A 12478-nucleotide genomic window follows, 5' to 3' on the forward strand; every position below is an offset into this window, starting at 1 on the left:
GTGCCAGCATGTGACACATAACACCCAAGGATACAGTCAAAATAAAAGACGTTTTGTGCTCAGTGCATCTGTACATCTGATTATTCCTGCCGCAACCTAGTTAAGGTGTCCCCAGCTAACATGTTTTCACAACGTTGCTGAATTACTGTAGCAACGTTCTGAGTAAACGGTGTTTGCCAGGTGACACATGGCAGTGAAGTGGGGTAAAAGGATCGATAATCCTGGTCACACAGCATACTGCGTGTGAACACTTTCATATCTGGGCCAAAGTTTCTGTCAACTATGTAATTATCTCAATAATTCATTCCATTTTAAACTGCTTTCATCTGTGTCAATGGCATACACTATAATGTTCATGTTACATTTACATATCATAATATCACATTACATACATTTGAACACATGTTCTAATACATGTGATTGTATTGTTTATGTAATAGCAAAGACAAACTCATATCTTTTTGAACCATTTTCATATCTCATTGATCCATATATGCCAAATTTTCATGTGTTGACATGCACATTTAAAATACTTTCTTTTCCACATAATCTAATGCAAATGGAAGGAACTGGCATCTAAATTTGTTAGCAAGGTTGAAAGAGTCGAACTTTGCAGTTCTGATACTTCTTGATTTCATTATAATTGCTACTTTTCTCTTTCTCAACATGTTTTTGGGGAATTTCTGGTCACTTTTACATTTTTTAACATAGCATCCTGAGCTGGGTACCATATTGTCCAGCTGATCACATTATCCTGATTACATGCTGCTAAAATACAATGAACACATTTGTAATCAATCACAGTATGAATCCCAGTATATATAATCTACGCTAGACATAATGAACGATTTGTTTTTGTGGGCAGTAAAGCACAATGTATGATGTCTGGAAGGATGATCATACAGAACGTATGTCCACAATGTCGGACAGATATTTTTTTTGACTGTATCTCCTGAAGAAACAGGGTGCTTTGACTTGGGATGGAGGGGTAAAAGCCATTGCAAACTACGTAGAAGACAAATTTAGTTACTCTTACACTTATCCTTCACAACTGCCCATTCCGTTAATTAATGTAATCCACTGTATTATCAATTAATACATCCATCATACTATGGATGAATCAGGTTTGAAAAGGCCACACCCCTGGCGTGACCGTGGAAGTGTGTTTCCCAGATGCGAGGATGAGTCCAGCTTCCTTTATCATGAGCCGTGCAGGCCGTAAAAGATCAGTGTAAGGGTTTTTATAAGGCATATTGAACAAGTTAAAAGAGCTCATTTCATACTCCTCCAGAGAGATTGTATAGGTACTACATAAGGGATTTCCTGGATGCCTTGTGTCCTTTTCCGAATTGTTTTGATGCGTCTGTGGTCCACACCCGGGTTTCCTGGGAGCGCGGTGTTCAGCGGTCGGGGGAAACCGCGGACTGTGGAAAGAGTCTTCGTAGGCACCGCCCTGACAGAGTCCTCTTCACCAGGGTGAAGATTTAAAGGGCCGGCGCAACATTCAGAGTCCCAGAGAGCAGAGCGCCACCAGCAGCAGGGTGACCAGGCCGAGAGACTGCGCAGCATGCACCGCCCCACCTATGGGAGCAAAGAGAACACGCTCACCAACCAATCAGGCCTCTCACTGCTGCAATCACACCAACCAATCACATCTTACCAGGACAGAATCATAAAAGAACAAAACCACTGTTCACGCATGCATTTGGCTGAAATCACACCAAAACTGCCACTAATCAACTCTTACAGGCTGCAATCACACCAGATGACCAGCTATTCAAGCCTTACGAGGCTAGTATCCTATTAAAACTCCCATTGACCTGCCAATCACATCTTAGAAGCCAGGGATCACATCAAAACTCCCACAAGCACAATAATGAGGCCCGAATTACCCACAGCTGATGGTTCTTTGTTTGCAACAGAGCCAAAGTTTGAATTTAACCAAATCTTTGACACTGGTACAAAATATACGTGGTCAGACCCTCCACCGAAAATAAAAACATCACAATATTTTCACTGCACATGAATCAAACCTCAGCCCTGTCTCTGGCAGGAGAGCCCATCCACGGCAATGGCATTTTAAACATGACTGTAAGCGCTCCATTCTTCAGGACCTGCACCGAAAGCCCGGACAGCTTTCATTCAGAGAGCGCATGGAATCAGGCTGTCAGCTGTGCCCCGGCTGAGTTATAACTGATATGACTCAGCTCCTTCCACCTATCAAGATCCACTGCAGAGAGGCAGAGCCAAGAGGGTAATGTATACAGGCCAAGAAGCCAAGCACTGCAGGCCCTTGCTGTTATTTTTCAAAGTTAAACTATAAAACTGTCAGCACTGGTTCTTGGATATGTGTACACTGACTATGATTGATGGTTCGAGCAAGCACTTTTAAAATGTAAATTGAACTGTTTTTTTTTTTTTTTCCACCAGGCTGATCCCATAGGGAAAAGTGTCATTTTGAAGCCAGGGATGAAGTCTTAGAATTGCATTTTGCTTGCATGGCATTGTTGTGAATAGCACATTCACAAATTCAGATCGGCTCAGACAGGAACAGAAACATCTCTGCAAAATAAATGGATTCGCCGTCACCCTCTGTCTCAGCAATCTTTCATCGCCACACTTTGGTGGCAGTCATGCGTCCACACAGGGAGGCATCTTTGTCCGCTTTCCAATACCGTACATTTTAAGAAACCAGTTTATAGCTTGCTGGACTGCATATGCACTAAGGCACACTGGATGGTGACTAGAAAGAACATATGTCGACAAAAGAAAAAGAAAAAACCAAAAAGAAAATATATAAAGATGTGTGATCGTGCATGTGTGCGCGCGTGCGTGGGTGCGTGTGTGGGTGCGTGCGTGTGTGGGTGCGTGCGTGTGTGCGTGTACCGGTGTGTGTCTGTGCGTGCAAATGCACAACAATACCGCATAAGAACACAGGTAAAAACAGGTTGATTTGGGTATCGTACCTGAAACGCGTACCGCTGCCACAGCTCCGTCCCCGCCCTCACTGCGAGCCCGGACCTCCACCACATAGTCCCCTTCTGTGGGCATGGGGAGGTCTATGTAGTGCTTCCCAGTGGTGTACAGTTTCCCTGTGGTGTGGCCCACCTGCCTGTACAGGACCTGCAACATCAGAGACATGAGCACACCGTAAAGGCCACTAAGCTGGGTTAGATCACCATCGACTGTCCAAACACAACAAAATTCAGTCTTTGCTGACCACAGCAAAGCACATACTGCAAATGTTACGCAGTGGAAAAACAAGGTCAAGATTTCACATACACAAGTTACATCTCTTAGCTGTATATTTGAAACTTAGAAAGAGCAAGATGACACAGATCAGGAGAAGGAAAATGATCACAAATGGTCCTTTTTAACCACTATAACTTAGGATTGAATTGATGCTTATAGAAGCATTCCTAATTATAATCACTGTACCAACCTTAAATAAATATGTACATTTGTCATGCTAATTACATAACAAGTATTACTGTTTTCAAAATTCTATATCCACTTTATTAGTGAATCTAAAAAAAGTACGCCATCACCAAGATAATGTTGTGGGTGATCGATTTTATATGTTTTAAACCCGATTATCAAATGTAAGAAACAAAGACGTTGATAAAATAAGGCAAAGCTGTTGGCGTGTCTTACACCTGACCCACCTTGTATCCCTCTACTATGGACTCATTGGCCATGGGTTCGACGTGCTCCCACGCAATGTTCACTGAGGTCCTAGTGAAGCTTAAGGTTTTGCTGATTATTCTGGGAGGGCGGCTTGGAGCTGGAGAAAGAGGAGAGCAGAAGACCTTGAACTCAGACATGACATGAGGCACAAGTCACTGTGCCTGTGAACCTGACCGCACAACTTTCATCGGTGGCTGAAACACAATCTACCACACTTCAAACCTTGCCTGTAATGGAAGCAGCTTTTCAGCATTACCACTGAAAATCGTGACGTTTACACTCAGTGCCCCCCACAACCCCCCGGCCCGGGTGAGGTGGTGGCCTTACGTGCTTTCTTTGTGTAGATCTCGTAGATGTCCCCGGGGGGGCCGTATCCGGCGTCGTTGTAGGCCCGCACTTCAATCATGTAGTGCGAGTCCGGCAGCATGTTCTCCAGCCTGGTCTGGTTCTCACTGGCCCCAACTAGCACCCGCTGGGCCGCCGCCTCGTTGTCATAGTACTTCCTCCAGTATCTGACCTAGAAGAGGTCAGAGGTCACCATAAGAGATTTGGGCTGGGTCATTTGTTTGAAAGAGCCCCAGCTAGCTGGCTAGCAAGCCAATAAGTTTTGTTTTTCATTTATGTAAACTGCAGTACATTGTACACCAAGCTACTTAATATCATAGTCATAACACTGACAGTAATTTTTTTCCTACAAAAATGAAGAGAAGTGCATGAACCATTTGAGTGATGTCCCACCCTATCCAATCCCTGCTGTTTCCTCACAGATGTAATTCTAATTATAATACCTATAATTCAGTTATAATGCTTTTTATGAAGCCTGTGTAGGTAAAAGAATGCATTGTGAACACAAATGAACACAGCAAGGAGTAAACCCCAAAAAGAGTATTCCAAAGGCACGCATTTTGTTTGAACAGTTCACTTGCAACTCTGAGTAATATTCATTGTTCATCAGCCATTTCTGATTATTTTTCACATTGAAATAAAACTACAGTTCATTATGTGGTTGTGAGAAGGTTGAACACCTATGGTCCACGTTTCATTGCATTGTAAGAGCCTCAGGATTAGTTTGTGTAACTAACTGTGCTTTGACCTTTTCAGATATGTGGGGAAAATGAGATCTCTAATGCCATCCTGTGAAATCTGATACACAATGCGCGGCAGGAATTTCTTTTGTCTGCACCGTTCTGTACTGTCAGTTTTTCTCAGGCTGTATGGAGTCATTAGCCTTTACACACGTGAAAGAAAGTCAATTACCCTCTATTACCCTTAACCTTCTGTACAGTTCGGTGCCTTCAGAAATACTAAATGTGATACTATAGAAGATATAGCATGAAATATCCGTCCATGTTAAAGTGATCCCACCTTTAACAGCTTTGCCCATTTGAAGTGGAACAAGTTGTTTTTAATACTCTAATTTATGATTGTATTCCATATTCCATTGTATTCCAAAATTTCAAAGGCATTTCTCAGTTTCACCAGATCTGGGAGCCTGGTGACCTTCAGTAACCTCCGCAATAAAAATCACAGGTCAACTCTTTGCTTCAACATCTATACACTGTATAAAGCAATGAAAATATGCAACCAAAGTCTCAGGTCATACCTGATAGCCCTCCACGGTTTGCTGGTAGACGGGCAGCCACCAAACCAGGGCCTCGGTGGCTGACAGGGTCCTGGCCACCACATCCGCAGGAGCCTCTGTGGGAACTGCAGGGAGACAGAGGCGTCATTGTGTCACAACCTTGCAGGGTCAAACAGAACAAGCACGGGTACAGTCGCGCATCAGAGCCAGAGGGGGGCAGTATCTTGCACACTTAGCTCTGAACACTGACCCGTAGGCCAGGCTGAAACACAGAACGTTTTTAAAATGCTGGTGGAGCGTTAGCTGTTAGTATCGCAGAAATTAAAAGGACCTGTTGGGTGAACAGCACACACATTTCAATTTTCAGCTTTCAACACTTTTCAAATTTTTAACATTTGTAACTTATACAGTTACAAATGCTGATGGCTAAACTCAAACACAAGTAACAGGTGATTTTAAGAGGGTGACCATTTTACAGCTAATTGTGCAAACAGCAAACAGCACACAGTACTGTATATATTTATTGCTATATCACCAAAGAGCATCACTCACGCTCCCACTCCACTCCCATGCTTACAAAACTCCTGTCCACATTCATTTCAAGTTGTGACCCACAGCAAGCGTCACCTCTGCGGTGAGAGCGGTCTATTTTTGAACCTAAAAACCAGGCAGCGTCCCAAGTATGTATCAGATCAATCAACCGGGCCATGCTACAACTCTTTGCTGTTTACACTTCCTGGGATAGCTGCCAAGGAAACGGAGTACTCGAGAGAACACCTTGCAGCCGAGGCCGTCCGATTGTCTTTCAGTAGCAGCTAATAACTTGGATAAATACCTCACATGGCTGGAAGAATTATCAGCTTATTGTTCTTATTACGCGCAGGACGACGGTTTCAGCATGGCAGGAGCCTGGCTCAAATGTCAGAGCATTAACATTCTTTGCGATTATGGGTTTTCATCAAAGGCACAGCTAGCAGGCTGGGACAGCGGGCACTGACCTGACACTCACTAAGGGAGGAGAGGGATGTGTGAAGCTGATTCAGTGCGGTCAGAGACAGCCTGTGCGTTTTGTGATGGAGCAGGGCGCTGCTCAGTGCTGCAGAGGGCGGTTGTCTTGTGACGAGGGGTTCAGGAGCCATTTGGGGTTTGGGAGAGAGTCAGTATGTTTTGTGGTGGAGTAGGCTGCAGGTTGGTGCTGCAGGGTGGGGGGTTTGGGAGAGGTTTGGGAGAGAGAGTATGTGTTTTGTGGTGGAGTATGGTGCTGGCTGGTGTTGCAGGGCAGGGGGCTTGGGAAAGGGGCAGTATGTTCTGTGACAGAGCAGATTGCTAGTCAGTGTTGCAGTGGGGTTTTTTGGGGGGGTTTGGGTGAGAGGGCGCTATATGCAGAGCGACCCGGGGCTCCTGCCCACGCGGCCGCAACACTCACCGTCCTGTGAGGAGTAGATGACGGCAGTCAGGCTGTAGGGCCCCTCCCCCTGGCTGTTGTAGGCCTTCACCTTCACCTGGAACTCAGTGGCGGGGGGGATGGTCGTGTCCTTGTGAACGTAGCGTCGCGCCTCAGGGTCAGCCACCGTCACCTTCCGCCAGTCCGTGTAATCGTGCGGCTTGAAGGCCACGATGTAGCCGAAGTTTCGCCCGTAGTAGTACTGGGGTTGGACAGGCTGAAACGCATCGAGAGACACGCCTCAGTGATCTGGCCTGGCAAGTACTGTGCTTCAGAAATCACTCATCACAACTGGAGGGCCACAGATGGATCAGTGATGCTGTATGTGGCACACCTAACATGCATGCAACGTGCATGTGGCATAACTAACATCATAAAAAATTACATTGCATTACATTACTGGCATTTAGCAGATTCTCTTATCCAGAGTGACTTACATAGGTTATAATTTTTACATGTTAGCCGTTTATACAGCTGGATATTTGCTGAGGCAATTTTGGGTTAAGTACTTGGCCATTACAGATGTTCCCTCATAAATAGAGGGGGGAAATTACTGTAGTGTCTGTCTCTTGCATAATGTATGTCAAGTTTTTCTAATACCAGAGAATAAAAGATGGCAAATGAGAATAAAAGATGTCCTACCGTCCAAGTGATTGTCAGCTCCCTGCTCGTCCCACCTCCACCCCCAACATCAGAGGGCGCCACCACCGGAACTACAGGAAGAGGAAAGAGTGTTCATCGTCTCTTCAGACACAACACCAATCAGAGAATGTGATACGGCATATGCAGTTACTACGACAATGCTTCTGGGACCTCGGAAGGATACTGAAAAATACCTACTGCTGGCAGCCTGAGTTTTCTCTTCCAGTGAAAGAGAACTACAGCCTTCGGCTTACTTCGACACACAGACCATCCCAAAGTGCTATATGTGGTATATGCGCAGTGCTCGCTGGCCTGCCTACCTGCTTCCCAGGTTTTTATTTTGGGAGAGGGGATGCTCGGCTCTCCTATGCCCAGGGTGTTGACGGCGATGACGCGGAACTCATACTCCGTCCAGGGGATCAGATCGACCACTGTGGTGGACTCTGCGTTGCCTTCCACCGTGGGAGGAGCTGAGGGGGGTGGAGAGGGGGCTTTAATAGCAGGACTGAGCAGCCTTCACTGGTCACCAAGCAAGCCTGAAGTTACAGCTCTGAATTAAAGTCTGCTAAATGACAGTAATGTAATGTAATAAAGACTCAGGGGAGGGAGCACCCTCTGCTCCTGTGCTGCAGATTTGGGTTGCGTGGAGAGACGTGCTGTATGTTAGGCAGATGGAAGGATGCTCTGTGTGGCTGTGGTTTCTGCAGGGCTGAATGACACTGAATTCCCCTGTTCAGACTGCAGCAGAGCTGAGAGCTCTCCTCACTGGAGGCTGTAGTTCTACAGTAAGGACAGCAGGGGGCACACTCACATGTGCTGGCGTTCTTCCACTCCTCGGGATCCAGGGAGAAGGAGTCTCTGGACTGGATGATGTACTTAGAGATGGGGCTGTGGTTGTCTGTGCCCTGGCTCCACAGCAGCTTCACCTTCTTGTCCCTGATGTCCTCCACCCGCACTCCTCCCGGGGGTCCAGGGGGGCCTGTGACGGGGAGGAGGTGTGGGGGTGGGAGTTAGGGTTAGGGTTAGACTTAGGGTTAAGGTTACGGGGGATGGAACTCAGCCGATTCCAGAGAAAGAGGCAAGGGGGATCTTGAGGACTCTGTATCTACTGGTTGTTTGTGCTATTGCTCAGCTAAATCAACGGTGATGACCAAAAAACAATAACTGCATCGGCAGCAGGCTTTGGCTTAAGACCTTACAAAGATTACAGACATTAACATACACAGAGGCTAAGCAGAGGGCTTGCTTATACATTAATCCTTTCTGGCTTTCTTGGATGAGCTGTACACCCCTCCTTCTCCGGGAGTTTAAATGGCAAAGTGCATAAGTGAGAGCCCAGACGGTAAGCTTCGGAAAGCCGGGTCAGAGACAGTTGCAGAACCTGGCCTGGATTCCCCTTTCATCCGCGGCACTCAATCGGCCGAGAAAAAGCGCTTATACGCAGACAAATCCCGCCATCTCCCAGCTTATGCCCTCCCTGCGTACTGCACAGAGCAGTTCCGGAGGAGTTCACGGTGAAGAGCGGTGTGCTCGTTCAGCTTTCAGTCTGAAGTGACCGGGGTCAGGGAATAATTTTCTACTTTTTTTCCCCTACCAGCCTGGGTTTTTTTTTTCCATTTTTTGATTCCCTCTGGAAAATCCACTATACTATTTTCAAAGTGCTTTCAGACAGTCTGAATTATAAAAATGCACTATAACAAATAATATTTGAAGCGTACACAGCTGCCTGGGCCTTCTCCTGTCCTTTTTTCACCTGCATGAGCTCTAAGCCCCCACTCCAGCCCCCAAACATCTCCACTCTTTTTTTTTTCTGATGATCTGACTGGCTCTCTCTCTGATGCTGCTCTGAGCTCAGAGCTAAAATGTCAAGGCTATAATACCTGGTTGCTCAAATAGGCAAGTGGGATGTTCCTGACTTTACAACTTTGAACTTCTGGTTACTTCTGCTGCGTGCAATTACAAGTGTCCTCGTAACTTTTTATTAATTAAACAGCATAAAAATTTCACAGCATATTCGGAAAAACCTTAGCAATAACCTAGTTCAACTTTGGGAGCGTGCTTCTAAAGCAGCTACATCTCCATCTGTGATGGCCTCATCGGAGGATCTCAGCTCTATAGTATGGTGCCTTCTGCATTGAGGAGTCTGAACTACAGAGCTTGTCTGCAAATTCATTTCTCAGGAGAGGGCTAGCGATCAAATGCCTGAAATTGACTTGGCTTTCATGCTAGCTGCAGTGTATGCATACAGATGCTGAGGGTCTTGGTCAAGCTACAGTTGCCGCTGTGAGTGTGTTAATGAGAGAGAGAGCGCACATACACAGTTGGATAACTAACTGCATTTTTCACTCCTAGATGGTTGAGGAAGATGTGAGCTCTAAAATGCAACTCTACCAAATCTGACACAGATTTTTAGCAAGTGGTTCCACACTGTCAGTGTCTTCTGGAGCTGTAACTAGTCATTAGCTTCTACATTTCTGAAGGAGAGCCATTAATTCTGTGTGTGTGAGTGCGTTAACAACAATACATTTTTAGGGTGAGTTCTGTAGAACAAGGGGACATAAATGGAAACTAGTTAAGGGTAAGTTCCACACTGATATAAGAAAGTATTATTTTACACAAAGAGTTATCAATACATGCAATAGGTTGCCAGGTCATGTAGTTGAGGCAGAGACCCTTGCTGTGTTCAAGTCCAGACTTGATGCAGTTTTGGATACTCTTTAATTGTAATGGCGAGCTTAGCTGGCCCGAATGGCCTGTTCTCATCATAATATGTTCTTATGTTCTTATATACACTGTAGCAGCAGCAAGCACAACTGAAATACCACAGCTCAGCTGTGGTCAGGACCCCTTGTTATGAGCATGACTGTGCTGGGCTGGGAGATTTTTCCTCCAGCTGCACGGAGGTACGGTCAATCCCGTCTGTCTTTTTTGGTTATTTCCCAACACTGTAGGGAGAAGGGACTGGAACCCAGCCTCCATGCGGTTCGGGGTATGACTGTGTCTGGGCCCGCCTGACGGCTTTTTGCTAAACAGCTCATTCATGAACCTGCACCGTGACCACACCGGATCTATTTTTCACAGCAAAAGGACCATAACTGAATGTAATGGCGTTGGTTCTACAAATGAGCTGAAACCGAATGCTTCACTCCACTGAGCTTTGACTGCTGGCAGCATGAAGCCTTGTCTTATTTGTGGTCTCTAAACGCTTTATAAGAGGAGCCTCTCACCTCCAAGGCTGCTATCATCTAGCACCTGAATACAAGTGCACACAAGACACTGTGACACAGAAAAAGATGTCTGTGCTGCACAGATACTGGGCAGTTTCTGCGATGTTTCTCTCTGCCCTGCTGAAGCCTGTTAGAAGCATCTGCAGTGATCATCAAAACCGCGGGGGTCTGAGTCACAGATATGACTGGGTCGCAGAAGACTCGTGTTAGATGTGGCTTCAATGATCTCAGACAGATTGAATTTGCAACTTGTTAAATGTTATAAACGCATACACCCTCGCACGTTTGTAGTTTCTGTTTGGGGTATTTTTCAGTGCTCCTCAGAGTACAGCTTATCAGTGCGTGTGCATTGACTGCATTGTTCATGTCTGAAAGGTTAATATTCTGTAACGCACTGCTACAGGATTCTGCACCAAGATAACACTGCCATCAGCGCGTTCAATTAATACAGCTGCCGAACCAAACTGCGAGGCCTCGGAGTGACAATACAGTAACTGACAAAAGCTGTTAAAATTCCACTATGAGTGACTCATGAGAAGCGCATCACTGCTTGCTGCCTCCCGGGCTGACGGCACACCTCATCCATCTGCGCACCTCTGCTGTTTATGAAAAAATAATAAACAGAAGACATGAGTTACAGATCGTCACTTGTCAATGAATACGCCTCTGCAAAAACCCTAAAAGCATCAATCCAAACAGAAAGAAATCATCATGACACCAGCTTGAGTCATTTCTGTTTCACAGGCCTGAGGCAGCTTCTCTTGGCCCGTGTCATTAAATACTCAGCGCCAGGGCATGTCCCAATAGATTTAGGTAGATAGGGCAGGTGTGGAGTGTGGGAATAGTCCTAGTTTATCATATGCACCAAACAGTCACATGGAAAGCAATTTAAGAATGTTAACCTTTTTTTTTCAGCCTGGTTTAAAGGTCAAAGCACAGCTCGAGATACAGAAGAACACCTTCACCACACACTGAGGCGAGACACATTTCACAACAGCATGTAAGAATGGAAGAGACATTACTGACACCAGCACAGGCCTCTCGCCTGTGTGGTGCGTAACTGTGCTCACTGACAGCACAGCCCCTGAGCGGTGTGCACAGCCCCCAAACCCCCCCCCCCAGGTGACTCACCTCTGACCACCAGGTCGGCGGAGGCCGTCATGTTGTCCACGATTGTCTGGGCGGTGCAGGTGTAGCGGCCGGCATGCTTCAGCTGGGTGTTGTAGATCCGCAGCTCGCCGCTCGATTCGCGAGTCTGTCAGGCACAGAGACGCACTCCTAACATCCTTGCCGCCACCATCATATGGTACCTCACATACTGCAGGCCTGTTTCCCTTACGCGAGGCCATGTTAATCTGGCTGCTGGGCTTTCCAACTCATTTGCACACATTTGCACACATTTACAGGGAGTGTGCATGCACTGTATCGCACAGGTGTGTACTGAGATAAGACAGCCTTTTCAAAGCACGCTAAGATTGATAAAAGGGATGAGATCCAGTCTATAATTCAATTCAACATCATAACAGAGACACTTTTTCACAGACTGAATATCTCACAGTGCTCGATACTTTTATAGTCATGTACAAATGATACCCCACATTAGAATGTAAAATCCAGTCATACATTTCCACACAGACAGATTATGACTTGCAGAATCCTCAGCCATCAGCCCAATGTCTGCAATCGCAGCAGAGTCCCTCGAGTGAAAGATTATTAAAATGCCCACGGATAACGCAAAGCTACTTTGGGATTACAGGGGATAACGTTAAGAGAGACGTCGGGAATTCATGAGCGGGGAAAGAGGCAGACAAGAGAAATGCATTGATATTTTAGACGAAATCTGCGGCAGGAATAAAAGGAATTCATTAAGAGGTTTTCCAGACAATTTAACTGCTG

At 45.9% G+C, this 12478-nt stretch overlaps 1 protein-coding gene across 2 annotated transcripts in view; it reads right to left on the reverse strand.

The window, feature by feature from the left end:
- Positions 1-510: 510 nt before the first annotated feature.
- LOC118771823 (contactin-1a-like) overlaps positions 511-12478 on the reverse strand; it is a 51669-nt gene continuing 39701 nt past the window's right edge. For both annotated transcript variants that reach the window (XM_036519901.1, XM_036519902.1), the window contains exons 15-24: positions 11714-11837; positions 8167-8334; positions 7676-7825; positions 7356-7426; positions 6696-6930; positions 5291-5394; positions 4015-4204; positions 3666-3784; positions 2967-3123; positions 511-1581 (exon numbers count right to left, since the gene is read on the reverse strand). In XM_036519901.1, coding sequence (XP_036375794.1) covers positions 1505-1581; positions 2967-3123; positions 3666-3784; positions 4015-4204; positions 5291-5394; positions 6696-6930; positions 7356-7426; positions 7676-7825; positions 8167-8334; positions 11714-11837 — 1395 coding nt within the window. In that variant the 3' untranslated portion in view covers positions 511-1504. The remainder of the gene's footprint in view (positions 1582-2966; positions 3124-3665; positions 3785-4014; positions 4205-5290; positions 5395-6695; positions 6931-7355; positions 7427-7675; positions 7826-8166; positions 8335-11713; positions 11838-12478) is intronic.

The sequence above is a fragment of the Megalops cyprinoides genome, chromosome 25 (assembly GCF_013368585.1).
Source record: "Megalops cyprinoides isolate fMegCyp1 chromosome 25, fMegCyp1.pri, whole genome shotgun sequence".
NCBI classification, from domain to species: Eukaryota; Metazoa; Chordata; class Actinopteri; order Elopiformes; family Megalopidae; genus Megalops; species Megalops cyprinoides.